Source organism: Mugil cephalus, chromosome 23, assembly GCF_022458985.1.
Source record: "Mugil cephalus isolate CIBA_MC_2020 chromosome 23, CIBA_Mcephalus_1.1, whole genome shotgun sequence".
NCBI classification, from domain to species: domain Eukaryota; kingdom Metazoa; phylum Chordata; class Actinopteri; order Mugiliformes; family Mugilidae; genus Mugil; species Mugil cephalus.
The window spans coordinates 4,510,085-4,535,813 of NC_061792.1; the positions used below are offsets into that span (position 1 = coordinate 4,510,085).

At 47.4% G+C, this 25,729-nt stretch overlaps 2 protein-coding genes across 2 annotated transcripts in view; both read right to left on the reverse strand.

Moving 5' to 3' along the window:
• Nucleotides 1-302: 302 nt before the first annotated feature.
• Nucleotides 303-11,685, reverse strand: LOC125000911 (carboxy-terminal domain RNA polymerase II polypeptide A small phosphatase 1-like). The gene is made up of 7 exons (XM_047576664.1): nt 10,906-11,685; nt 4,764-4,912; nt 4,547-4,648; nt 4,258-4,314; nt 3,755-3,847; nt 2,886-3,071; nt 303-2,737 (listed from the first exon to the last, which is right to left on the reverse strand). Exons 1-7 carry the CDS (start codon nt 10,976-10,978, stop codon nt 2,609-2,611), a joined length of 789 nt encoding a protein of 262 aa, XP_047432620.1. The 5' UTR covers nt 10,979-11,685; the 3' UTR covers nt 303-2,608.
• Nucleotides 11,686-12,033: 348 nt separating this feature from the next.
• The window catches only part of LOC125000908 (striated muscle preferentially expressed protein kinase-like), a 39,106-nt gene continuing 25,410 nt past the window's right edge, over nt 12,034-25,729 (reverse strand). The window contains exons 10-42 of the mRNA XM_047576662.1: nt 25,640-25,728; nt 25,356-25,531; nt 25,092-25,275; nt 24,940-25,013; nt 24,702-24,860; nt 24,412-24,601; nt 24,110-24,339; nt 23,905-24,024; nt 23,723-23,827; nt 23,429-23,635; nt 23,226-23,349; nt 22,960-23,132; nt 22,686-22,798; nt 22,437-22,605; nt 22,134-22,233; nt 21,522-21,722; nt 21,101-21,158; nt 20,940-21,017; nt 20,679-20,851; nt 20,561-20,587; nt 20,320-20,472; nt 20,195-20,237; nt 20,044-20,109; nt 17,153-19,784; nt 16,903-17,070; nt 16,120-16,242; nt 15,396-15,560; nt 14,648-15,314; nt 14,315-14,554; nt 14,003-14,226; nt 13,830-13,905; nt 13,535-13,684; nt 12,034-13,450 (exon numbers count right to left, since the gene is read on the reverse strand). Of these exons, the coding sequence (XP_047432618.1) occupies nt 13,213-13,450; nt 13,535-13,684; nt 13,830-13,905; nt 14,003-14,226; nt 14,315-14,554; nt 14,648-15,314; nt 15,396-15,560; nt 16,120-16,242; nt 16,903-17,070; nt 17,153-19,784; nt 20,044-20,109; nt 20,195-20,237; nt 20,320-20,472; nt 20,561-20,587; nt 20,679-20,851; nt 20,940-21,017; nt 21,101-21,158; nt 21,522-21,722; nt 22,134-22,233; nt 22,437-22,605; nt 22,686-22,798; nt 22,960-23,132; nt 23,226-23,349; nt 23,429-23,635; nt 23,723-23,827; nt 23,905-24,024; nt 24,110-24,339; nt 24,412-24,601; nt 24,702-24,860; nt 24,940-25,013; nt 25,092-25,275; nt 25,356-25,531; nt 25,640-25,728 (7,695 nt within the window). The 3' untranslated portion in view covers nt 12,034-13,212. The remainder of the gene's footprint in view (nt 13,451-13,534; nt 13,685-13,829; nt 13,906-14,002; nt 14,227-14,314; nt 14,555-14,647; nt 15,315-15,395; nt 15,561-16,119; nt 16,243-16,902; nt 17,071-17,152; nt 19,785-20,043; nt 20,110-20,194; nt 20,238-20,319; nt 20,473-20,560; nt 20,588-20,678; nt 20,852-20,939; nt 21,018-21,100; nt 21,159-21,521; nt 21,723-22,133; nt 22,234-22,436; nt 22,606-22,685; nt 22,799-22,959; nt 23,133-23,225; nt 23,350-23,428; nt 23,636-23,722; nt 23,828-23,904; nt 24,025-24,109; nt 24,340-24,411; nt 24,602-24,701; nt 24,861-24,939; nt 25,014-25,091; nt 25,276-25,355; nt 25,532-25,639; nt 25,729) is intronic.

Here is a 25,729-nt window from a genome sequence, read left to right on the forward strand (position 1 = left end):
CGTAGCTAAGTATGGCGGCCTCAAGCGGCCAAAAATTATAAATGACGCGGAAACATTATTTTATACAAATATGGCGCCATATTGACGTTTCTCCAGTAGCGAGTTTGAGGCATTGTAAGCGCAATTAATTATTTAATTTAAGTTCATCTCTACTTTACAAGTAAGTATATAATAAAACATGTCTTAAAATAACTAATTTTGTGTTGGCTCATTTAATCTAGTGTGAATGTTGTACTAACTATAACACTTTTCAACAGCAACGGGATTTTTTTTTCTTAAAGAAACGCGCAACAAAATAGAACTTGAAGCATCTTTCTTTTAGCATTTATGGGGAAAAGATGGCATTATTACATACAGGTCATACATAATTTGGTATGATAAAACAACAAAATTAGGTTACATCTACTGAATCATGAGTACAGTAACATGAATATTCCATATATTAATGAAATTTGTTTGCTTTATTACTGTGCAAAACAACATATACATATCTACTGAATGTGTAAGAAGTACAGTATCAGCGAATGGGCCCACATATTGTGACACAATACTTTATATTTAATCAAATGTCAAAAAAAAACAAAAAAAAAAAAAACGACAGAGTGTTCCTATAAATACTCGTCACACTTTGCATTGAACTCCAAAAACTGAATCTTGTCGAGACACGTGATCATGGCTTACATGCATCTGAAAATAGTTACCCTGTTATGTGCCTACAACGTTTGCTGGTGTTTCTGAACCATATCCTACCTGCTAATATATGAGGTAACCAACCGGGCCTCGCGTTAAAATCGCAAGAACGATGTTTCCCCACTGGGAAACACGCTGCGTATGTCGTATCAGAGGACTCTGAACAATTAGAATATAATCTGTTATCTTTTTCTTTTAAAAAAAATAAAGAAATAATAAAGAAAATGCTAATCTGATTGACAACAATTCGTTAAAACGTAAAAAACAATGTGGCGGATTTAATTGTCGTCCCTGCTACGGAGGCTTTCATTCACCGCTGTCAACGTGTGGCATTGTCAACGCAAATGAGGGAGATGGCGCAAGTTACTCGCGTTTCCTACATTTCCCAGAATGCCTTTCCTGAAACTCGAAGCGGTTGAGCAACTGCTGGGTTTTTACACAACTGCAATTATAGGATACTAATAATGTAAGATAAAAGAGACACTAATTGATTTTCTTTTAGAACTATTAAACCATTGTAGCTGCACTGGAATTAACATCATTAAGTAACAATAGATGGATATAATTTATTAATAGTGTTTTGAGGGTGGATTTCTTCTTTTAAATCTGGACTGAATTAAGCCACTTATTTTTTTTTTTTTTTGCGTCCTCGCATATCCTCGCGTCATCTCCTCCCTTCAGCACACATCTCATTACAGGGTCCTGTAATTGTTTCCAGCCTGTGTGTACCGCTTCAGAAAAAACACACACACACGAAGAAAAAAAAAAAAAAAAAAAAACTTACGATGAACCAAACTGACCAAACTTATCTTTTTTTTTTTGCATCACACAACTTAACCGCTCAGATAAAAGTCCGTAAAAGCAGTGAAAAAAATTCAAGGTTTCGTGTGCGACTTTGAAACGAGGAACGGGTCCGGACGCTAAAGGAGGCGGCGGCTCGTACGGAGGCGGGTTAAAAAGCAATCCTGGTCCTCTCATCTTTGCCGGGTCGACGCGGGCGCAGATATATATCGCTGTTCTCTTACTCTCTCGTGCAGACGGTTTGATTTTCGTAAATTGTTAGTGTCGGGTTTGGGGAAGAACACTGCAGGCCTCTTTAAAACGCCTCATTGTTACCAAATGCCAAAACCTCACTGTGAAATGTTTGTACACAAATCAATTTACACACTGCAGTGACTGCGCACTGTGCTTTTCAAGTGCTGTCCAATTATACGTTATTAGTGAATTCGACAACTCCTGATTATATCTGACATTACAACCCCCTTTTTTCTTCATAACACTGCCACGATTACTCAAAAACATCCGATCACTCTCAAAAAAAAAAAAAAAAAGAAAGACACCCGAGGATCTCGTGACGCACAGTGTGACGGAATCAAGAGATAATGCTGCTCCGAAAATGCTTAAAAAGGCTTCTACAGTACGTATCCGTGTCCATCAAGCTAGTCTCCGCGTAAACCTTCCCCAAAAAGAAGGTTCCTTTCCTGCGAATCTTTAATTCCATATGTCCAGTACCCAGTCCGGAGGATTCACGGCTTCAGCTCATCAGCTTTGTCAACTCTGCTGCAAGTTCAGTGACATTAAACATTCAAACTTTCGTCCGTTCGCTCGCATCAGCTGGTATTTGGAAGGCACCGTTCAGTCGTGGTTTTTTTTTTTTTTTTTTGTTTCTCCGTCTGACCAGGAGGTGGCAGTGTCGACGCTGTCAAAGTCCCCCGAGGCTCCCGAACGTGATGCCGGTCTGACACTGGGGAGGTGAAGTCTCCGTCAGCTGTGAAGCAGCTCGTGTTGTGGTAAAGCAGTGAAAGCTGGAGCCTCGCTGCTGATGTGTGTGTGTGTGCGTGCATGCGTGTGTGTGTGTGTGTGTGTGTGTTCTCATTTTTTAGGCCGTTTTTGTTCAGAGCTGAGATGAAAGAGTCCGTTAGCTAGGCGTCCCCGGGTGCTTGAGGACCGTGTAGACGTTGTCCACTTTGCTCAGCCTCTCGAAGAACGGGATGAGGTCCAGCAGCTCGGTGTCGTTCATGTCGTCGAACCACGAGGCCACGGGCACCTGGAATCAAACGCGAAACTATCAGCAGCAGTATTTATAGCTGAGACAACCACAGGAAAATCTAATAAAGTAAAACTTATCTCATGTTAAAAAACAACAACTGAGTAATTCCTCGATTCCTCGTCACACTCATGCGCTGAATGCTCACCGCGTTATCTGGGTGGAAGATGTAGGAGGCGGGGGAGTTGTCCACGATGATGACCTTGTTGAGGTCCCGGCCCAGGCGACTCAGGTCCTTGACGTAGTTCCCTCGGTGGAAGACGCACGACTCCCGGAAAAGGCGGCAGCGGAACGCGCCCCACTTGTCCAGCAGGTCGGAGACTGGGTCTGCGTACTGAAGCAACGCACTCGAAACATTACTTTGCTTCCGATGATCGTAAATTGAAGATTTACACATTTACCGATATGGATTTGTCAGGGCCGATACCGATTTTTTTGGTATCGGCAAAAAAAATTTAAATTTAACATTAAAACATAAATAATTAAAAAAAGTTTTTGTTTTCTACTTTCCAGTTTTCACCAACACATCAGCATTGGCAGATGGCCGATACGTGCTGCCAATTTTTCTAAACCCATATTTGGTCCTTCTCAGCCAAGTATGTTTAACTTACAGGCAGTATTGGCTTTAACATCAACACATATTCAACCAAAAGCTTAACAACAATTCCAATCTGAACTGTGGACAGTGGTTGATTCACAACCTGCGCTATTAGTTTGACAGAGAAAGATCTCGCGAACTCCTACTTAACAACAGTAAAAGTTGGTATGGTTGCTAGTAACGACTATAACTGGTGCTGAGGGATAAAGAAAATAGATCTTGGTTTTGGTAGCCATTTAAAAAAGAACGTTTTTGCGTCTCCAGCAGCACAGGGCTGTCCTTGTATACGCCTGTCTGTAAATCTTGCCAGGTATCGACCAGTAAAACGCCGATATCTACTGTCTACTAATAACACTAGGTTTTATTGGCTCACGTGACTGTCATCTCTGCATAAATAGGGGGTAGTGATGAGTATTAACCTTGGCTAAACTGGCGGTGAACAGGACACACTCGAAGAGTTCTCCCATCCTCTTCAGGAACTCGTCGACGTGGGGCCGCTTCAGGACATACACCTGGAACACACAGGAATCTTTGAACGGGCTTCATATGCGTGTTTCTGCAAATCAGAAGTGCCCTGAGGAGGCGTGAGGCTCTGTGCGGGTGTTAATGGATGCATCTGATAGACATTTATATCAAGACCAAGCATTCGGTGTCATAGATCTCAATTGGATGCGTTTCGGCTCCTTGAAGTTCCTCCTCCTCCTCCTCCTCCTCCACATTTTCTCGCGTCGGCGGCTGAGGGCAGCGTTCCTGAACCAAGTCATCCGGAATAGGCTGTGCTTGTCTGAACAAACCTATCCTGGATTACTTGAATCAGGCCCAGACCCAAGGTATGTCGTCAGTGTCGGGGCGGCCCCGTCCTCAGGCCTCTTAAACGCAGACAGTTTGAGAAGTTAGGTACGAGAAGGAGAGGCGGCGTTACCTGGTGTACGGTTCCATCTATTTCCACAGGAATGATGAAATCTGCATTGTTCACAGGCTGGTAAAAGGACAGAAAAGACAGATTTGCCATTGAACCAATGTGATGAATAAACAGTGGAGGAAAAAAATCTATCTGGGTTTAAAAACCAGCTTGTTGAGCTCTGGCATTTGAGCGACAGGACAGAAATGTCACCGTCCAAACCAACAACAAGCAGTGTTTCATAACTGTCTAATGACGGAATGTTAACACGGGTCTGCAACATACTCCCCCCCCCCCCCCCCCCCCTCACCTTAAAGGAGCTGTGAACTAACGTCTCGTCCAGATCTATAACCACGCAGATCTTTCCGGAGTCTTTCGACTTCACGGGAGGAAGAAGTGGTTTCACCTGGATCTGGCAACACAAGGAATTCAGTGTTTACACAATACGACAGAAGTTGGGTTAAAATATCCCTACTGTGCGTTTTTTTTTTTTGGTGCAGTCAAAATGAAACTATTGAGAAAGACACCTTGGAGACTGTTCCGTTCTCCTCGACTAAGAGGGGAGCGTTGTTGTTGACGGGGGCCGGGTCGGGCTGGTCCCGACACAGGCAGCAGAGCAGGCTGGAGAAGAGGCCTCTGCTCCTGGGCTTCTTGGAGGATAGAGAAGGTGAAGAACCTGCAGAAGAAGAACAAACAACGGTTTTAAACAGGGGTGCCCCGATCCGATATTGATGTCTGATATCGGCCCGATATATCGGATAGTATCATGTCAGCCTGCATCTAAAATCTCCGATGCGCCGATACCAGCAGCACATCTCAGTGCCTGGATCCAGCATGTGGAGCCCCCTTGCTAACAAAGTAGCAAGGGGCAGGAGTGATGCCGGCAGCAGCGTGGCAGTATTTTACGTTTAAAGTCTGAGTGGATTTTTTTTGTTTTTATCAGATTAATTGAGGTTATTTTTCAGGCTCTTCTAGTTTTTTTTATTTATTTTATTCATTGACTGTGGTTCAACCCTTTTCCAACATTCCACACTACAAAATAAGTATGTATGATTCGTGCTGATATCGGATCGATATCTGTATCGGAAGGAAAAAGTGAAAAATTTTCAAAAAGCACAAAATTTTCTCACGTTAAACTCAATAAAGTGGACGATCCTGACTCAGCGCCACCTTACAGATGACCCAAACTCATCGGTGACTGTATAAACAAAAATAAAAAAAATACATCCTCATACTTTTGTCATGTGCACAAAGCCTCCTGGAGACACACGTGGCTGCCAGGAGCGCTTGCATAACCGCCTCTTACTGAAGTCAGCAGAAAACAGCCTCATCCGCCGGCGATGAACATTCAACACTTTATCGCTTTAATGTCATATGACCGCTCGTAACTGCATGCGACGTTCTGACGCTCGCAAATCTGCTTCAGCTACACATGAACGTGTGAAGCTGAATCTAAAATGAATCATTTTTTAATGTTTGCTAAAACTTTTTGGATATAATTGTGAGGCATTTGCTCAGTTAACACGCACTCAACTCTTATAAACCGAGTGCCAGCGACCTGACGTTCTCACATGAAGAGCAACACACTTGTCATTTACCCGCTCTGTGATTACATTTTCTTTTTCGCTTCGTGCCGATACATGCTAAGTGAACCAGACTGTTTTGGCACGTGGTTTGTGAGGTTTCACGGCCGCATTCTTAACAGGAATTTAAAGCTCATCCCCTCGTTTGTCTTGTTCAGTCGTCTTTTATTTATATGCCAAACAGCTTCGAGTCAGGATTACTGCACGTCTTTGTGTTTTACGGCTTTAAGAGTCAGTTGTGTTAGAAGGAAATATACTTTTGTGTTTCTAATAATCTGCCAAAGAAAAGCAGAATAATAAAATAAACTACACTTGCATATTTTTAATACATAAATGATTACTATGACGCAGCACACAATGGCTTTCAGTTTAAAGGAAGTCAAGAGGCCACGTCAACAATCCAGAATTGTGTTGCAATGAGCTATTTTTATCATTCATTCATCTTTTTCTTTTTTCTTCCAGGTGCTATCTTTTACTTGGGAACTTGAACATGCTTCCAGCTCTCAGAGAAACCCCTCGCCCACTTTTCCCGTCCCGCATCAGACTCGTGTCCCTTTATGCGCCCCGCTCCCCCCTCTCTCTCTCTCTCCGTCTGCCCGGACGTGACCGCGTTACCAACGCGCAAACCTCCGTTGTCCACCTCTCGCGCCTCTTTCATTCCCTCTCCCCGGCTCCCGTTTGTGGATTCAAACACTCCCCCCCCCCATCTCCCGTCTGACCCTCCGCCGGCCTCTGCCGCTCGGGCCAAAACAGGAAGAGGAAACAGACGGGTATCGGCGGAGGAAGCCGCTTCCTCGTTTAAACGTAGCGAGACCTCGTCCGTTTCGCCCCTTACGGGGAGATCAGGTACCGTCCTCCAAAGCTAATTGTGATTTGCGCCAGATAATTGAGCTCAATCTTATGAAATAACAACAACAACGAACTGCGACCCGGGACAACGGGGAGAAGGCATTCTTTGGCCTCCGCTCACTCCCACATCCTCGGCTCAGTGTTTACGTTTTCGACGCGGAACACGTGTTCACCTGCGGCGCGAGGGCCGACCCGCTAAAGCCGAGTCATCAGAGGGGGGGACGGGCCGAGCCGGAGCCGGAGCCGGAGCCGGAGCCGCGCTCAATCAGACCGAGGCACCAATCGCTTCGCTTCCCCGGTTGCGCAACGGATAATGACATCTAAGAGGGCTGAGGGTTTTGTGCAGCACTTTACGCCGCTGTAAAAAAAAAAAAAAAAAAAAAAAAAAAGTGTTATGAAATACTGCGCAGCCACGTTCTCCTATTGCTTTCCCCTTCTTCTCTAAAGCGGGCTCTAATGCAGATTGTAATCTTTTCGTCTACTTGTGAAGTGACTGTTAGTCACCAGTGGACGTCCCAGGCTCTGGTCGCCTGGGCAACCCTTGTATATTTCCCCACCGCGAATGTTTCTAAGTGAGACGAGCAGAGCATGAAAATATCGCTGGTGCGCGTACGGAGCTGGGAACCGAAGTTCTCGGCGGCTTTTCCCCCGAGGTTCCAACCAACGGGAACCTCGCGCCGTTCGTCGCCTCTCCGGGTCGAGATGAGTACGACTTTGCCCGGGTTTTATTTCTCCGTTCGTCACTTCAACTCGCTGATTAACATCTCAGATTAAAACCGCGGCACACGTGATTTTCCAGCGCCCACGTGTCGCGCCCCGTCTAGCGAAATACCAAAAATGAATAATTCACGAAACGCTGCCGCCTCACACATGACAACAGTCACACACACACACACACGCACCCGCGCGCGCGATGAGGCGCTCTCCGCTTATCGCTTCATCAGGCCGGGACGCATTTTTAGAGCATGACCTTGTCAATGATTTCCCGTCGTCCACATTCCTATACGTGACCGTTTGAAGGCGGAACATCTGGGGCCGCTACCACCTCACACAACAACAGAGGGACTTTAAAAAACAAAGTTCTCGTGAGCTTATTCGGTTTCATTTCAGGCCCCGGGCCTTTACACACACACACACACACACACACACACACATCTCACAGTGATGGTGGAGGAGTTGACAGTATATTCAAATTAAAGCAGTGACAAGGCGTCTGCTTGCGAAACAGCTGCTTGACTTTTTTAAGAGGCTATAAACCTCCGTAATAAAGAGACAAATAAAAACCAAAAAGAGTTTATAAAAAGCAGAGTCTTTCAGCGACAAGAAAGCATTAAATGCTGATGGATCAAATGCACCCAGAGCTGCGTTTTCACGGTTTGATGATAAATGATGAAAAAGATTAACTTAAATAATGCAGAAAGTGCCAGTGCGGACCATTATGAAGGGTTTATATAGGTATTATAATGAATATACGAGCTCCGCACAATATAAGGAGAAGTCTGCAATCGTGATGTGACTTGCAGTAAATACAAACATCGAACACGTTGCGTTTCATGCTTCATGCTCGGCCACTAGCAACTAATCTGACGAAGGTGGCCGGTGGCTCGCGGGGGCTTGCAGACGTTTCACTTTGACCCAAAACTTAAAGTACCTGCTTCGCTCTTTCGGTTCAACAACAATCCCACCTGGTTTTGGAGAACTCGGAGGCACCGCAGCAAGAGGGTGTTTACAATACGATATTTACAACTGCTGAAAATACCGTATTTCCTCTCACAGTGGCTGGTTATTCGATTAATAGCCGGGTCTCTTATGATGGTGAAGGGTGTGGTTTACACGAATGAATAAAGACCAGCGTCAAATACAGGCCGAGTCAAAGAAAAAGTAACCGTACGTTTCATTCATCGTGGACGCGCTTGCGTGTTAATATCTCGGCCGATTCTAGATGTAGTAACAACAAGTGCCAACAGATGGCAGTAGCTACATTTGAACCCAGCTTTTCGACGAAACACTTTCAAAACGACGGCTTCAGCAGCGTCTCCGAGGAGGAGAGTTGAAATATGCAGAGCGAAACACAGGAGAGGAAGCTGCGAAACGCTTTAATACTGACCCGTGAAGAATAAGACATCGCTACGCTACGGCCAATCAAGTTGCCGTAAATTTTACATGCGTGTAAGGTCACGAACTAGAGATCGAGGCCGATATTTGCGTTTGTTTTACTAGTACGCATATATACATATTTTTACCGCTAAGATTTACAGACGGGCGCATCCACAGGCAGCCCCGAGCTTCTGGAGACGCCGCAGACCCGTGCAGCCCATACATTGCACCGCCCCCTAGAGGAGACTGCGTGCAGCTGCAAGCTGGAAAATGCTCGTACTCATGGGCGTGTTGAAATAAGAGTTTATATGACGGGGTTTTCGGTGATTTATTGATTTTATTTTTCTGCCCACGCTTGTGCCCTACCTCTTTTCGCCCGTTTATCTTTTATTTTGTACGCATACGAGCGTTAAATACTCTTCGACTTCAACAAATGTTTACGCGTTACGTGTGCTTCGGTTAAAATGAGACTTGGGACGTCACTGCGTCGTTTGTATCGCGCGAATGCAGGAAGAAAAAGCAGCATCAGCTCCAAACACCGACTCAGGGAAATCGGCGGCACGTATCGGCCCGACGCTGTGAATCGGTATCGGTCGATCTCGGGAGTTCAAACTGACGCAGTGGTGTCATTTACTTGTATGTTCTGCGACCACCAGTGATTAAGCTGCTGTTGCGTGTACGGCGTACCTGCTAAAAAAAACAAAAAACAAAACAACAACAACAGCAGAGTAGATGGTAAACGTAGGCACCACTATGAATCAAAGGGAACTAGAAATAAAGCTCTCCTCCTAATAAAAGCCTGCATCCAGTAATGGCCGGCTGAGTAAATAAAGGCCCCGGCCACTATTAGAGGAAATACAGTGCAGGTGAAATCAAGTCCTAATACGTAGCCGCCGCCGCCGCCTGCGCCTCTTTGTGTCCGTACTTTGCGCTTAACTTCACGCTTTCTCGTCGCCGCGTTCGAGCGAAACTCCCAGCTGCCTCCGCACGACATGGTCGAATTCCCACGATCCTTCCCTCCGCGCACACGCCACAAAGAGAGACGCTCGGAAACAGGTCTGGAAAGGTCAAACTTGCACGTAAAAAAAGAAAATTTCGCTTATTCATGGTGTTTTTTTGATTTTTTTTTGTTTTTAAACGCGCACGACGCCGAAAACACAGCTCGCGGCAGTTCAACCTCGCCCGCTCCCACGCGCAGACGCATCAATCTGACTCGATCAGTCGGTGAGCAGAAACAAAAGTAAAAATGCTCGAAATGCAACCTGATCCAACCCCCCCAACCCCGGGCGAAAGAGAAACTAACGAAACCATCAGGGCTCTGTTAATGTCAGAAGCCGGAGCTGTGTGCCACGGCGTGCAAACATGTTCGTGGGGGCAGGGTGGGGGGGGGGGGGACAGGGTTACGTAATAGATCGGGCTACTACACATTTACAAGAGGGCCCATCTACACTTTGAGGTCTGAACATGCACAGAGTGGGGGGAGGTGGGAGGAGGTGGGAGGGGAGGGGAGGGGGGGGGGACGCAGCAATCACCTGCAACCGTGGCCCAACAGGAGCAGCAGCAGCACCTGATTACTCAGTAACCTGCATTTCACACTGGTATCTCGCCGGTTTGTGTACAGTCCAGGCAGAAAATGCATGCTGACGAGCACAACTGATAAAAGTTGAGGGAAACTTCACCCCCCCCCCCCCCCCCCCCCCCCCCCCCCCAGGAAGGAAACAGAGCGCCATTGTGACAAAATAGCATGGATCGTGTCTAATTTATGGAAACATTTCATGCAAATGTGGCGAAAACACAACAATTTTGTGCTTGTTTTGTGTCATTTCACGGGTTTGCAGCTGATGTGTGGACACCCAGCGCTTGCGTTAAATGTTTATCAATTCATTTCTACGTCATTTCCTTCACTTTCATCACGGGCCGAAGGGCCGCATCTCGCGTGGATCGAGGCTCACTTGAAAGCGCTTTAATTTGTTTTTCTGGTCACTTTTTTTTTTTTTAAAGAGCAGCGGTGTGGTGTAATGTGGCGCAAGGGGATTGCTGCGCAGGCTCTGAGTTTAGAAACCAGCAGCTGCAAAAGTTTTTGGCAGCGGAGGGTAAAAAAAAAAAAAAAAAAAAAAAGGAAAAAAAAAAAGACACTCACCCCTCTCTCCTGCGGCTTTGCCCCCTTCTTCATCCCGGCTGACTTGGGTGATTATTGAGGACGGATTGTCCATCACATCCAGGTCTGGTCCGCGGTGCCGCTGACCTCGCGCTTTTAAAGTTAGGTGATTGTTCGCCGACTCCGCGCAGCATTAACTCAGCAGGGACGAGGAGAAGAACGCCGAGGCGGCCCGGGGAAACATCGCAACAAGTCGGCCACGGCGCGTCCGCTTACTCGTCGCCTGACGTCCGCTCCTCGGGCGCGCGCTTAAAAGTTTGAAGCTCCGGGGTACTTCTGAAACAGTTTGACAAAGGAGTTGGCAACTTTGATTCAATATGGTGCTCAACTCCGCTCGCAATTTCAAGATACAAACATGGAGGTTTCAAGGCTTCCCATTCCGCTTAAAGTGGCGCAGGGAGGGAACGGCCGCGTATGACACTCCCTCTGCGGGCGTCTACAACTTTAACCACGGTCCCTTAAAGTTACTCAAAAGTTAGCTAGCGGGCTAGCTCGAAAGAGGACTCAGTTTAGCTAAATGTACCCTCCTTAGACAACGCCTAAAGAAATATATTACGCATTTTACACCCACAACCCACGTTAAACGTGTCAACTACAGTGTTATAACTTAAACATAACTTGCTAAAAAGCTATATGTAGCGAAGTAAACTCAATAACTTTAGCTAAAGGTTGTGACATGACGCTGCAGCCACGGCGCCAGCTACGTTTTTACCGGCAGCTTTACGTGTACGGTATGTGGGTGTAGGTTACTACAGACGTCGCCGCCGTCGTCGTCTTGTAATTACCGCTGTCAGTAAAAAGGAAAAAAAAAAATCGCTCCTGAGTTCAACTTTTCCTTTTTTTTCTCCCTTGAAGAAGCAGCAGAAAAGAAACGCCCAGTTTGGGTCCCCTTGAAACTGCCTGAAGTCAGGGAGCGTCGCAAAATAGCCGTCCGTTTGTACTGTGTAAATTCGGATTATTTGCGCAAATAAGTGAAAATATAACAACGATAATAACTAATAAGTGCTTAATAAATATTTTTTTGTCCAGAATACGTTTAGTTTTTTTGTTTTTTTTGGTATTAAATGGTCTTTTGTGAGAAAATCAGAAAGAAAAAAAAAACAATCCCAATTGTTATCAACAGTTTATTACATACTATCTCATAAAAACATCTTCAACTGTTTCCACATATAAACACCGCAAATAGGTACATTTACAAATCTTCAACCGTCCGAATTCATACAAAAAGGAACACTGTGATAAAGCAGTACACGGGACGTTCTATTATTACAGGGACTGTTCAGTGTATGCATGTATAAACGGATGCACGGAACAAATATCTGCCATCCAAATATTGTGTTCGATTGAATTTGAACCAATGGAAACATAGACATTTTGGACTTGAATCCATTTTAGGCACTGACTGGGTGATCTGACCGACCGATGGGTAATACTGACAAACCACGCTAACTTCCCAGACTTTTCCAGGGTAAAATGTTATTTATCTACATTGCCGACTGCTTTACAGTTAGGTTGGAGTCTTAACCACAGAACAAGAAGTTTTACTACAATCCTAGCTCGCCCTAAAATATCTCATGTTTGATTCTTAACACCAATCACAAAGACACTCCTTATTTTTTATTACATATTCATGATGCTAATTCAAAAAGTGACTCAAAAATGCTCGTGCACACGCACACGCACACACACGGACACATACGCGCACACTCATGCAAATAAATTAACATGGAAAAGTAAACAAGTTTTAAAGGGGAAAAAAAAGACTATTTTTGGTTTTGAGTTCTAAAATGTGAGACTAAAATGCTAAAAATAATAATAATAGTAATAAGTTAGCAGCTTAAATCAAGGTACATTCACATGAGTTGTTTACTACTAAGTTTAGTGACGAGAACAATGTCGCGCGGGTAATGACACACACGTTCCGTGCGGAGAACCAAATAATAATGTGCAATTTCTGAATTCACAATGTGATGGAGAAATTGTGCAATCAAAGGGAACCAAGGACCATCCTTTATCCTTTCATCGGTTCAATAAACACATCTGCTTCTTGTTTCTTGGGATTTTGTGTTTTCGTTTCTTGCCAGAATCCCACTGAATTATCCCAGAATAACACTCTAGTGTGATCTTTCTGGATGTATCCATCACTCTGCCCGTCCCCCGTGTGTTTAACCGCGCCTCAATTGGCAGGCCGACGGTTCGTCTCATGCAGCGTTGGGTTCACAGAGGAGCTCTTAAGATGGGAAGGTGCTCTGCAGTTGTATTCCCGGTTTTTGCGTCTTCGCCGGCTCCTCACTTCGGGCTCGGAACGTGCGGCGCAGTCCCGGACGCGGGGGACTGCGGCGAGCCCTGGTAGGTGCGCAGCAGCACCTTGTGCTTGGTGGCGAGCTCTGTGCGACGGCATTGCTGCTCCACCAGGAACTCCTTCAGTCGGTTGGAGGTGAAGGTGAGAGTCTGCCTCCTGAGCTTCATCAGGTAGGAGTCCTGCAGCCAGGCGAGCGTGAAGCAGTCCCGCGTGGTCGGACGAGCCCTGAGAAAACACACAGATGCGCAGAATTATTATTCGTTTCCCTTCTCAAAAGGACGCCCGAAATCCACTCTTGTTTCAAATCACCATGGGTAACTGCTCAGCATCTTCTTGAGAAAGGCGGAGGCACTTTGGGACACATTTGGGTACAGTTTAGATGGGTCAAACTTGGCCATGAGGATTTTGGATTCAACTTGTTGAGGGTCCTTATCTTCAAAGGGTAGCCGGCCACTAAGCCTGTTTGGAAAAAACAAATATGGCATTGTTAAAAAAAAAAAATCAAAAAAATTAAAAAAAAAATTCAAAAAAGAAAAAAAATTCCCCCCAAAAATTCAAAAAAAAATAAATAAATTTAAAGCCATAAGAAATAAATTAAACTTACATGATAAAGGTGACAACTCCAACGGTCCAAATATCTGCAGGAGGACCGACAACTTCACGTTTCACCATCTCAGGAGCTGGGGCCGCATTTGTCAAGAGATAAAAGTTTTGACAAATCAACAGACGGACTAAAAAAAAGCGCTTTATCAAGTGAGCAATGTCTTTTTTCCTCACCCATGTATTCCAGCGTTCCTGCTCCCGAGTCCTGCTGTTTGAGGCTGAGGGGGTTGAAGCTCTGGGCGCTGCCGTAGTCCACGATCTTTATGGCGTTCAGGTTGGTCACCATGATGTTCTCGGGCTTCAGGTCCAGGTGGAGGATGCGGCGGTTGTGGAGGTATTCAACACCCTGGAGGATCTGGACCAGGTACCCCGCCACGTCGTCCTCAGAGTAACGGAACCTGGGGGGAATGAAAGAAAGGAGGTGAAGGAAAATATGGACAACTACGGTTCAGCTCTGTCTGAGGTTCACGTCCACCGCCGTCCTACCTGTCTATGAGGCTGTACAGCAGCTCTTTGCCGGTGCAGTACTCCGCCACGAGCACCAGGTAGCGTGGTGTGACGTAGGCTTCGTGCAAGGCCATTATCTTTTCGTTGTGAAGCGATTTCAGGATCTCGTACTCCTTCAGCACTTCCTGCTTGTTCTCCTGAGTGTAGGGAACGATCTTCGCCATGTAGAGTTTACCCGTCGCGTTCTCTCTGCACTCTCGAATGACTCCGAACCGACCCCTGACCAAAAAAGGTAGAAACAAAAGTTTTGAATCAGCTGAATCAAAATAATATCCACCCAGAGACACCACTGGTTGGACAACACTGTCTCACCTTGCTTTTTCTTCTAGGAAGGTGTACGGTTTCTGTGGGACCCCCTGTCGTAGAGCAGTGGAGGGCGTGGTGCGTCCAGATGGAGTGCCTCTGGCGGCGGTACTGGCCCCTTCACCGATGGGGCTCAGGCTGGACGTCTGGAGTACTGGCGGGCTAAAGGACACCGGAGTCGGGGCCACGCGAGCTGTGGTGGTGGTGGTGGTGACGTTTGCGGGGACGTACGTGGGCACGGAGGCCACTGCTGGTTTCGTGGGGGTTGAAGGCGGGGTCACGAGCGGGGGTGGGGGGGATATGGGCGGGGTTTGAGTCATAGGGCTCACCACATTTACTGGACTCTGGGGTTTGGGGAGGACAAAAGGCGGAGGCGCCTTGCTTGTGGGCGGAGAAGGAAGAGCGGAGCTTAATCTGTGGGCGTCCGCTGGCGTCGCACCAGCAGATGCCGCGGGAGGAGTGGGGGTGACCCCCACTTTAGATGACCGAGATGTAGCCTGAAGAGAAGATGCTGAGGGGGAGACTGCATCCTTTTGAGAAGAGGATGCGGAGGTGAGGATGGAGGCCGTCGTCCTTGGAGCGTTGCTCTGGACTGGTTTGAGTGGAGGGACCGTCACTGAGGAGGTAACCGTTGGTTGAGACGGGGTGGGGGCTGTTTTTACGACAGCTCCTCCAGCTGTGAAACCAAAGCGACAGCTGAAAAACACCTGAAATATTTAATTTCTTGCTCTTTATTCTCTAAACTCCTTCCGTTTACCTTTTGATCCCAGGCTGACTGGAGCGGAGCAGTTGCTGTGCGGCCCCTGTCCGGCCTTGTTGACACAGGAAACCCTGAACCTAAAAGCACCTGCTGGTGGCAGGTCTGTGACATTGTAGTAGCAGTTGACTATTCCAGTGGCCACAGTTAACCAGTTAGTGTCGCCTGCAAGACACACGGGGAAATAAAGTCAGTCTTATATAACGTTATAGTACAACTTATATTCTTGTTGTAAAAATATAAAACTGTAATTCAACTATTGAACACCAGATGGCAGTGTTGGGCAGCTCATGAAATTCTGGCCTGTACATGCATGCAGATGAACTGCAGCATTGGTGATTTTCTTTTTTTTTTGTTTTTTTTTTTGTTTTACTTGAAATGTTAGCACAAAGGCCAAAATGAAAAACATCACACAAAAAAAGTTTAATAATTGTTCCCCAGTTGTGCTAATGCAAGTATTTGGCTTCATATTTATCTACCACATGATAATATAGTGATGATTCATCGTGCGTAATGCCAAAAAGCTCTGACAGCAGCACTGGTACAGTCACCATTTACTCCCTCGTGGACTGACTCATTTTCTCTAAGTGGTGTCTAAGGGTTTAGAAGCCTCACATATGGTTTAAAAAAAAAAAAAAAAAAAAGCCTGAGCTTTTCAAACACTATCACCTCTCAGCAGCTTGAAACCATCCAAGTTTTTTGGATGCAAGATAATGGCACCCACCTTCTGTTTTTCTTTCCAGAGAGTAGCTGCACGGGGATTTTGTGTCTGCCGGCTTCCACAGAACCAGGGCTGTGTTTTTGTAAGTCTGAGGAACTTCGGGGGTTCCTGGTCGTTTTGGGACGCCTCGAGTGGTTGATCAAACAGAGAGGGAGAGAAATGACAAATTAAGTGATTATGCGCCCGGTGAAATAAAAGTTAAATAAATAAAAAGTTGCTTAATGCACTCATTTATATGGAAATGAGGACAACGCGGGGCTGCTGAAGAAGATGGTTCGTCATTAAACAAAACCAAACGTGACACAAACACCGTCGCACGATTTCCCAATTCAATTTCCCATTAAGTCTGCGCACCGGCACGGACCACAAAGCCAATAACTCAGGAGGGACGCGCCGCCGAAAGTATTTTTTCACATTTTTCAAATCCATCGACTGCACCAGACGCCTGACAAATAGAGTTTTTTTCACCGAACCCTCAAAAGTCTCATTGCGATTGTGAGTAGAATATAAACACCGCTTCTCTCATTATACTCTGGAAGCTTGAATACGACCCACTGCAAAATCGCAGGGAAACCTCATTTGTTCTTCTGAGATGATGAATACCGCAAAGGCCCGAAATCCATTAAGCTAATCTACTGTAAAGTTAAATCTGTTAATATTCATGCCCTTCTCACTGCAATTATAATTCAATAACATGAAATTTGTCACACGGTGGAAAATGACTGTACATCTATGAAAGGGTCAACAGATTCTCTTCGTTCTATAAAAAAGTAAAGCCGAACTTACAAGCAATAGACAGAGTACAGGAGGTAGTGATTGTGGCTATGGGATTAGTGGCAACACATTCATAAACTCCAGCGTCCTTGTGGCTGGACCTCATGATCGTTAGAAGCTGCCTGCCGTCCGGGTGGGAGATCAGGTTGACCCTGTCGTCCACTTCCAACGGCTTTCGATCTGGAAAACAAAAAACAAAAGACAGAAAATTAGCAGCACTGTTCGACTCATTTTACAATTCTCTCCTTAATTTAAAAGTCACCTTTCATCCATTTAATTTCCGGATGTGGGCTTCCAGCTGGGAGGCAGCTAAGAGTGACGGGATCTCCCTCCAATAAGATGTGGTCTTTGAGTTTGATGTGGAACACCGGAGCGAAATCCGAAGTAGAGCGGTTGAACTGTTGGCTCTTCGTCAAACCGTCTTCTTTAGGGGCAGTGGACGGCAAATCAGTCTGCGACGGGGTTTTGTCTTTCCTGCCCCTCGTCAAACCCCACCTGTCCCACCGCGACCGCCTGTCGCTCTCGGAGGGTTTTTCAGACTGGATGCTAGACGTGGACTCCACGGATTCCTTGGATGCGGCCGCGCCGCTTTGCTTCGCCAGCTGATTTTCGGGGATGCCCATCCCTTTGAGTCCGCGGCCCTCGGATTGGGAGTGGCGATGGCGGCTAAACAGGGGCGTGCCGCTTCCCTCTGCGTCCGCTTTTCTCTCCTCAGACTGACTGCGGATTTTTGTAGATATCACGGCCACTTTGTTCTCGAACCTCTGTCGCATCGCCAGGACAGGAGAGTCCGTGACCTTATTCACGCTCTTTTGGACCACCTCTTTGCCAGTTTCTTTATCCTTCCTCTCTTCGGACTGAGCCCTTATTTTGGCAGAGATTCCAGCCACTTTGGACTCAAACTTCCGCCTCATGGCAAACACGGAGGATTCTTCTGCTTTCCCTTGCTCTTTCTCATCCAGCTGCTTCTGTGTTGCTCCACTGTTGAGCTCCTTCGTATCCAGGGACTTACTACGACCAATAGCCCACGAAACCCTCTTGTTTACAGCAGTTTCCTGCACATTCGGTTGCTTTTCTTCCTTTGGTTTCTCACCCTTCTTCTCAATGGATGTCGACCTCTTGGCCCGCAAGGACAACCTCCCAATTAGACCCAGCCCTGGCTCCGGATCTATTCCTCTTAAATCATGAACAGATTTAGATTTTTCCTGAAGTCCTTTAGACACCATTTCAAGGGGTGCGCCCCTCGGCCCTGGTCTATAAACTTCCTCGCCCCCCTCGACTACCTTCCGGCTCAACACGGGGGATTTCTCCTCCGATTTGGCTCTGGTCAGTTTCCGGAAGCCGCGGGTCAAAGACGACTCCCGCTTCTTAAACCTGGCCTCAAACACCTCCTCCGAGTCAATGTCTTTTATATCGGTTCGGAGCACAGGCTGGCGAGGGGTGGCAAGAACTTCGGCGCTGGACGAAGAGGAAACCGAAGCACATCGGTCGACAGTCGCAACTTTGGCGAACACTGCCGGATGTTCGGGTAACGTTTCTGTGGACTGTGATGTCGCAGGAGGCTTGTCAAACTTCTCAGACGACTTTGCAACAGACTGGTTAACACTTGTGGATTCAAAAGCTGGTGTTTTTCCATCTCCTGTCGTTTTGTTTTCATTAATTTGCAACCTCTGGTTTTCTTTGCTTTCTTCTGCATCATCATCTTCCTCGATTACAATTATAGGAGTAATCACAGCAGGTGATTTAGACTCACATTCTACCTTGTCTGTTTTTTCTAACGGTGCTTTGGTCCTTATCTCTGCTAACCTATCTTCACCCTCATGGTCTTTCACATTGTTCTGTTGGTCCAACTGTCCTGGGAGTACAAAGGAAGTCTTTCCTGTGGGCGAGGCAGACTCTAGCGTTGCTTGTTCTGTTAGTGCGGACATTGAAATTGCCTCTTGGAGTTTCTTCCCTTCCATGCTGCCACTGCCTAGAGACGGTATCTCTAAGGGGGCTCCAAACCTGCGGTGCAGCGGCATGGGCTCTGAATCCCCATGGGTGAAGGAGGCGCTTTTGCGAAAAACTTTGGTCTTTGGAATGTCCTCTATGGGACTCTCAGAAGATGCTGCTCTGGTGAGCGTTGACTGCCCTGCTCTGGCTCTCCTCAGATTCCGATCCAGAGACCCAGTCTGCCTGTCGTCGTCCATGCCAAGTGTTTCGAACAGGGGCCCTCGCAGGCCGCTCATCTTTTTGTCCACGCTTCCTCCCCTGAGCAGCCGCTGTCTCATCAGTTCCAGTTTTAGGGCGTAATCCTCCTGGCTTAACTTTGCAGCCCCAGGGCTTGGGCTGCGATTAGGCAGTTCCATAGAAACAGCCTTTTTCAGGCTCTTGTTATTTGCTTCTGTATCCTCATCTGCATTTCCCTCCTCCGGGTCAATGTGGAGAAGCAGTGCTGAGTCAGCAGAGCTGCCTCTCCTCATTGTAGCCCGCCTGGTTTTTGTCTGCGATTCATCGGCCTCCACACTTGATCCTTTTTTAAGGGGAACTCGTTGCGTCTTATCCTTCCTCTCTTCATTTGAAGTTTCCTCTTCATCTTTCACCCTGCCTCTAGTACCAGCTACATCCACATTGTATTTTCTGGTCCCATCCGCAACAACACCAGGCCATGTGATATCTTCATCCCCAGGGATCTCATTAAGAGACACCCTGGAGCCAGAGAAGACCATGGACAGTGGCATGGGAATAAAGGGGAGCTCATCCACATCTGCATCCGAGTCCGAAGACGAGGAGGGTGGCGGGGAGCCTTCTTTTAAATGTCGGGCCACGGCAATGGAGACGTGGCTGGATGAGTCATTCAGGAGCTCTGGGATGGACCGCATCACCATCTTGGATTTGTAGTTGATAAGGGAACGCTGAAAAGGGTCAAGAAAGGAAGGCTTATTTTTAGATGTTGAGTATCCAGTCCAATTAAATGCTTAAATATAACTGCAGAGCAAAATGACATGGATTCAAAAACTGATTTAACCCAAATTAGAGGATGTTTTGTTTCATTTCCTAAGGCAAACTCCAGAAATCTATTTAAATATCATGAACTAGGATAAAGCCGTCAGTTTTTATGTTGTCTTTGATTTCCAAATACGTGTCTACCAATCTGTCATGCACACAGCTTACCTGCCATCGTCTTCTCGCCAAAACTTGCTTTAACATGGCCGTGCTTATGCTCTTGTTTGTTGGTGACTGCAGGAGAAAAAGAGAGGAGTCACTGTTAAGGTCAAAAGAAGCATAAATAAATGGGGAAGGTAGATCGCCTGTACGAGCTCACCTTGAACCAAGGGTGACGAAGGCACTCGATGGCACTGGGCCTCCTGAGAGAGAGAGAAAATATGCATAAGATGCACCTCAATGTCACTAAATTTCTATATTTTGATGGGAATCGATGGTGCTCACAGTCTGTCCACCACCAAGAGCTTGATGACGAATCCCTTAGCTTCCTTGCAGAGGTCGGCAAACATGCTCTCCTCAAACGCCACGTTGTAGTTGCGGATGTTTAAGGCGGTAGATCTGTCATTCTCACCAGCGAAAGGAGACACCCCCGTCAGACTAAAGATAAAAAAAAGGGATTATTACAAACTAAAAGAAACTTCTTTAGAGTTAGTATAATACATTAAAAAAAACACTTAAAACATACCAGAGATAAGTGATGACCCCGACAGGCCTGTGGGAGATCAGGACGGACAAAAATGGATTTTCAGAATCACAAAGAGAGATTTCTGTAGTGCCTGCAGCGTGGAGAACAGGTGGCTTACCATATGTCCGTTGCCGTGGAAACAGGAGTTTGGTTAACAATCTCCGGTGCGACATATTCTGGTGTGCCGTATTTGCAGTAGTGGTCCTCCGACGTGTCCAGCTTCACGGCGTTTCCGAAGTCACAGATGCGCACATGGGCACTACCCGGCGAGGCCATTAAAATGTTTTCAGGCTGGAGGAGGTTGGACACAGACACAACAACTTCAGGTTTTACCATAAACTTTATATGCCAACACCAGCGGAGTGGACAGATTTGATACCTTTATATCCAGATGAGCAATATTTTTCTGGTGAAGATAACGAAGGCCCTCCAAAAGCTGCTGAACGCTGCTGCGGATCTGTAAAGTGAAACATAAGGGAGTGAACCATAAAGTCGTGTTACATAATGGCAGCGCAGTGCAGTCAGCAGAAGCGCACCGACCTCCAGCTCCATCACTGTTGTTTTCTTGGCCATTCTCTCCAGCAGCTCCTCGTGACATCTTCACACAAGAGTTGAGGAAAAAAACAAAAAAAAAAAAGCTGCGACTCATTCCAAGTGGTAGGTGCATGAGAGATGAATTATAAATGAGCAAAAACTCCCACACATCCTATCTCTTGCTAATTCCACTTGGCGGCGATGAGTCAGAGAGAAAAAGCTGCCTCATTGATGCCTCCGGGGGACCGCAGAAGACATTAGGATTAATGCTTTGGATCTGATCCTCGAGATGCATTTAAATGCACTTATGTTTGACAACGAAGCACGATGAAAACGGTGCTGCAGAAAAAGCGATTTTTGTCTCGACTATATCACGAAACGGCTGAAAGGAAGCACATCTCCCTCGGAGAGGGGTTGAAAAGGATACAGCTCGGTGATGAGCACCACCATGTTCTTCTTCTCAAAAGCGTCGTGAAAGTAAAGAATCTTCTCGTTGTCCAGCTCGGACAGCAGGTCCATCTCTCTCAGGGCCAAAGCTTTCCTCTTCCCTCGGGCGGAAATGAACTTGGCGGCAAACTCGGCCTTCCCCTTCTTCTGCGTCACCTTCTTCACATAGGAGAAGGCCCCCCTGCAGCGACAAGTAGGAATTACCGAGAGAAAAGGTAGACCTCGTCTGTTTTTGTGTAACCTGGGCACTTCTCTGTGAAGTTACATTAGAATCTACATTCCGTTTGTTGCTTTGCTTGCTAGGCTGGAAAATATTCACCTCTACTACTACTTCTCAGTAAATGCCTGCTTCCATGAAGTCAGTCTGTCGGCTAATGTATTCACTCCACTCAGGCCGGTGACTCATCTCTCGATTCTGTCTGCTGTTGTTAAGCAGGTGCAACACCACCCCTCCCCTCCCCTCCCCTCCCCAACCGCAAAGAACACCACCTTCCTCCCACAGCCTGACCCTTGGCTAGCTATTATCACCGGTGTCCTTGCTGTGCCTGGAGGGATGCGAGGCGGCCCGGGCTTCCGGCGAGCACACACTCACCTCCCTATCTCTTTGTGGATATCGTAGTAATCCGTCAAGCGCCTCATCTTCCTCAGAATGGTTCCCTCGTCCTCCATTGGCTCCTCCGCTTCTTGTCGCTCTGCGGGGAGCAAGCACCGACACGGGCCATTTGTTGGCTGGAAATGTGTGCCAGCGTAGTGACAGATGGTTTCGCATAGTAGTTTCACAACACCTTGCGGTCCCGCCCATATGGCACGGGTTTAGAGACAACAACTAGCTCGTGCAGGTGTATTCTAACAACTGAATGCACTGTTACGGTTGATGCGTTATTGGACTCCAGACCTGTGTGAACCGTGAACTCAGCCTTGCAGGAGTTGGCGCCGGCCAGGTTCTTGGCAGTGCAGGTGTACACGCCGGAGTGCTCGGGCTGAGCGTTGAGGACGACGAGGGAATATTCTGGGTCGTCGTACACGAACGTGAAGTGGCAGCTCTCAGAGAGCTGCACGTCATCCTGCAAAAGACAGATTCGCGTTTTAACATTCGGGTGTTTTTACAGTGCGGAATCCGGATAACAATTTGTGCGCTCTGTACCTTATACCACAGAATATCTGGATCTGGCTTCCCCTCAACCACGACAGCTAGTCGGGACGTCTCCCCAACGTGCACATCCACATCCTCCATGATGGTTTCAAATTTGGGAGGCTCTACAGATGGAAAAATTCACGATACTTTACTTCGCAAATAGCTTAAGCTATTAAATGACAAGCTTGTCGTCATTCACCGCTCACTGTAGTAAGTAGTAAATTCTTTGGATTCTCACTAAAAAGCTAAATATATCATGGGGTGCTGGCTGAGCTGAGCTGACCTGCCACGGCCAACTGAATTGTGCAGAGGTCGCTGCCAAACTGGTTGCTGGCTGTGACCACCAGCTGACCGATGTCTGCGCTCCTGACCCGCTGCAGCTTCAGGGTGTGCTGGTCGTCGTCCGGCATGCTCATCTCAAACATACCCAGTCTGTTGGCTAGCACCACGCCCCTCCTGGAGAACGTGACAATGAATAAAAGCGCAGTCAAGGATGAGGTCTAAAAGCCGATTCCGGGCGCAAAGCTAGCAGGTACGCAGCCAACTAACCGTTTCCAGGCGACGACCGCATGCACGTGGTTCAGCGTGATGGTGATGCTTGCAGACTGGTTCTCAACCACGTACACGATGTCTGGTTTGTCCAAAATGACTGGTGCTTTCCTCAAATAAGGCCCTATGCAGATTAGGAAAAGACATTTATCTTGCCTCCTTCGTGGACCAGCGGCGCCATAATCTATGGGAATTCGTCGTACCTCTGTCCAGGAGCTGGACCAGGTCGGTGGAGGGTGACGGTTTGCTCAGCGTTTTCCCGGTGGATGTCAGGACTCGGAAGGCGTAGCGGACTCCCTTGGACAGGGAGGTGACGGTGTAGTTCGTTTCCTTCAGGTTAGAGGCCACGACGGACCACTGGATGGAGCCCAGAGGCTGCTGCTGGACCACGTACAGCAAGGAGCCAGTATCTGCAAACACACATGCCGTTTTAGTACCCAAAGACACGGATACCAAATCCAAAAGCAGAAAGTCTGAATAAATGAAATGAAACCCACCAAATGAAGGGTCAGGCCTCTTTGGTCTCTTCCAGCTGAGGCTTATCGTTTTCCCTGTAATGGCTTCAATCACTGGAGGACCGTCAGGAGGGTCGGGAACGATATCTGTTTTCAAGTGAATACAACCTTAGAAGACCCTGTGCTGTCACTTACACCATTAAACTGTGAGCGTCTGTCCATACCTGTAACATATAGGTGAGCGTAACAGGCTGCTTTGCCCACTTTGTTAGAGATGACGGCCTTGTAGACGCCTCCATGAGCGTGACAAGCGCTCCGGATGACCAGATTGTGGACATCCCTGTCTGAAGAACAGAAACAAGTTTCTTATTTACCATCTTCTCCCTTCACTACGGCTGAGCTTAGGTTATCACGGGGTTCTCTGCTTACGCTGAGTCATTTTGCGCTCTTCGCTGCTCTCGATGCGCTTGCCGTTGTGGTACCAGGCGATGGTCGGGTAGGGCATGCCGGCCACCTTGCATTTCAGCACCGCCTCCTTCCCCTCAATCACCTCCGCGTCAGCCAGAGGTTTGACAAAGTCCGGCATGGTCCTCTTCTCCACCTCATTCTCCAGCACTTCAGGCTCCTCGGGGATGGAGGGCATCTTCTCCAGCTTGACCCTGGGGGACGTCATTGGTTAAAGTGGCACAATGGCAAACAGACGTGTTCTCGACATGAATTCATTCTCTTACATGTGAGAAGGGATGGCCGCCCTCGGTTCCTGCATGTAGAGCTCGGCGGTGCTCTCGGACTTCCCGTAAATGTTCTGAGCCACTGCCGTGTAAAAGCCTTCCGTGTCGCTGCTGACGTGGGCGATGACAAGCGAGTGGCGGCCCCCCTCTTGGAGGATGCGAACGTTGTCGCTCTCCTCCACCCGTGTCTCTGAAAGGACGCGAAGGCGTTTGGTTTATTATTAATTTCGCGGAGAGCTCGTAAGCGTCGCGTCTCAATAAAACCGTGCGCACGTGCTGGAGGTTCTCACCGAAGTGCATCCATGTAACTCGCGGAGCGGGTGATCCGCTCACCTTACAGTCAAAGCGCGCAGTGCGTCCTTCGATCACCTCCAGGATGTCCAGTTTACGAGTGAACAGAGGCTCCTTGGATGGACTGACTCTCAGGTTTGCGGTTGAGGTCAGCTCCTCTGTAAATGCACGTTTCCTTTAGTAACGATTTTGAGAACTAAATAAGATATGTGAAGAAAGAACTACACAAACAGACACCTTTGGCAGTGCTCAGCTTGCAGGTGTACGTCCCGCTGTCGTCCTCGTGTACTGAATTCAGCATGAGACGGCACCTATAGAATAAAGAAACTATTCGGCTAGAGTTCACCAAACTGACACTTTTTAAAGCAAACTGATAAACGCCAGCTCACCTTTTTCCATCGAAGTGCATCTTGCAGTTGAGCAGCGCCGGCTGGACCAGTTTGCCATTGGACAGCCAGTCCACGTCCACGTCCGGAGGTCCGGTGATGTGACACTCAAACGTGGCCGACTCCCCGGCCCTCACCGCCGCGTCTCTTAGCTCCCTGGTGACTTTCAGCGCCGTTTGCTCCGCATCTGTCAATAAGAAGCACACGTCAATAACAATTTGTCCGATTTGTTTCATTTTCCTTGGGCGGATTTTTCCCGGTACTCACCCCTGACCTCCACTCTAAACTCCGCCTGCTTGCTCCCGTACTCGTTGACGATCTTGCAGACGTAAAGCCCGGCGTCCGACATCTGAGCTGGGCTGATTCTCATTTCGCTGGTGCCGTCCTCCGCGTCATGCACGGCGAAGCGCCCCGCCGTCTTCACCGCGACTTTGTCTTTCAGCCTGGGTCAAGATCAAGTGGCTGTCGCAGTTATTTATACTGTTTAACGGGGAGGGGGGGCGTGAGTGTGTGTCTCCTGAAATGTTTGTCTGCAGTAGCAGGGGTCTTACCAGTAGACCATGGGCTTGGGCAGCCCTCTGACTCTCGCCGTCAGCACAACATCTTGACCCTCGATTACGGCCTGGTCACATGGCGCCACC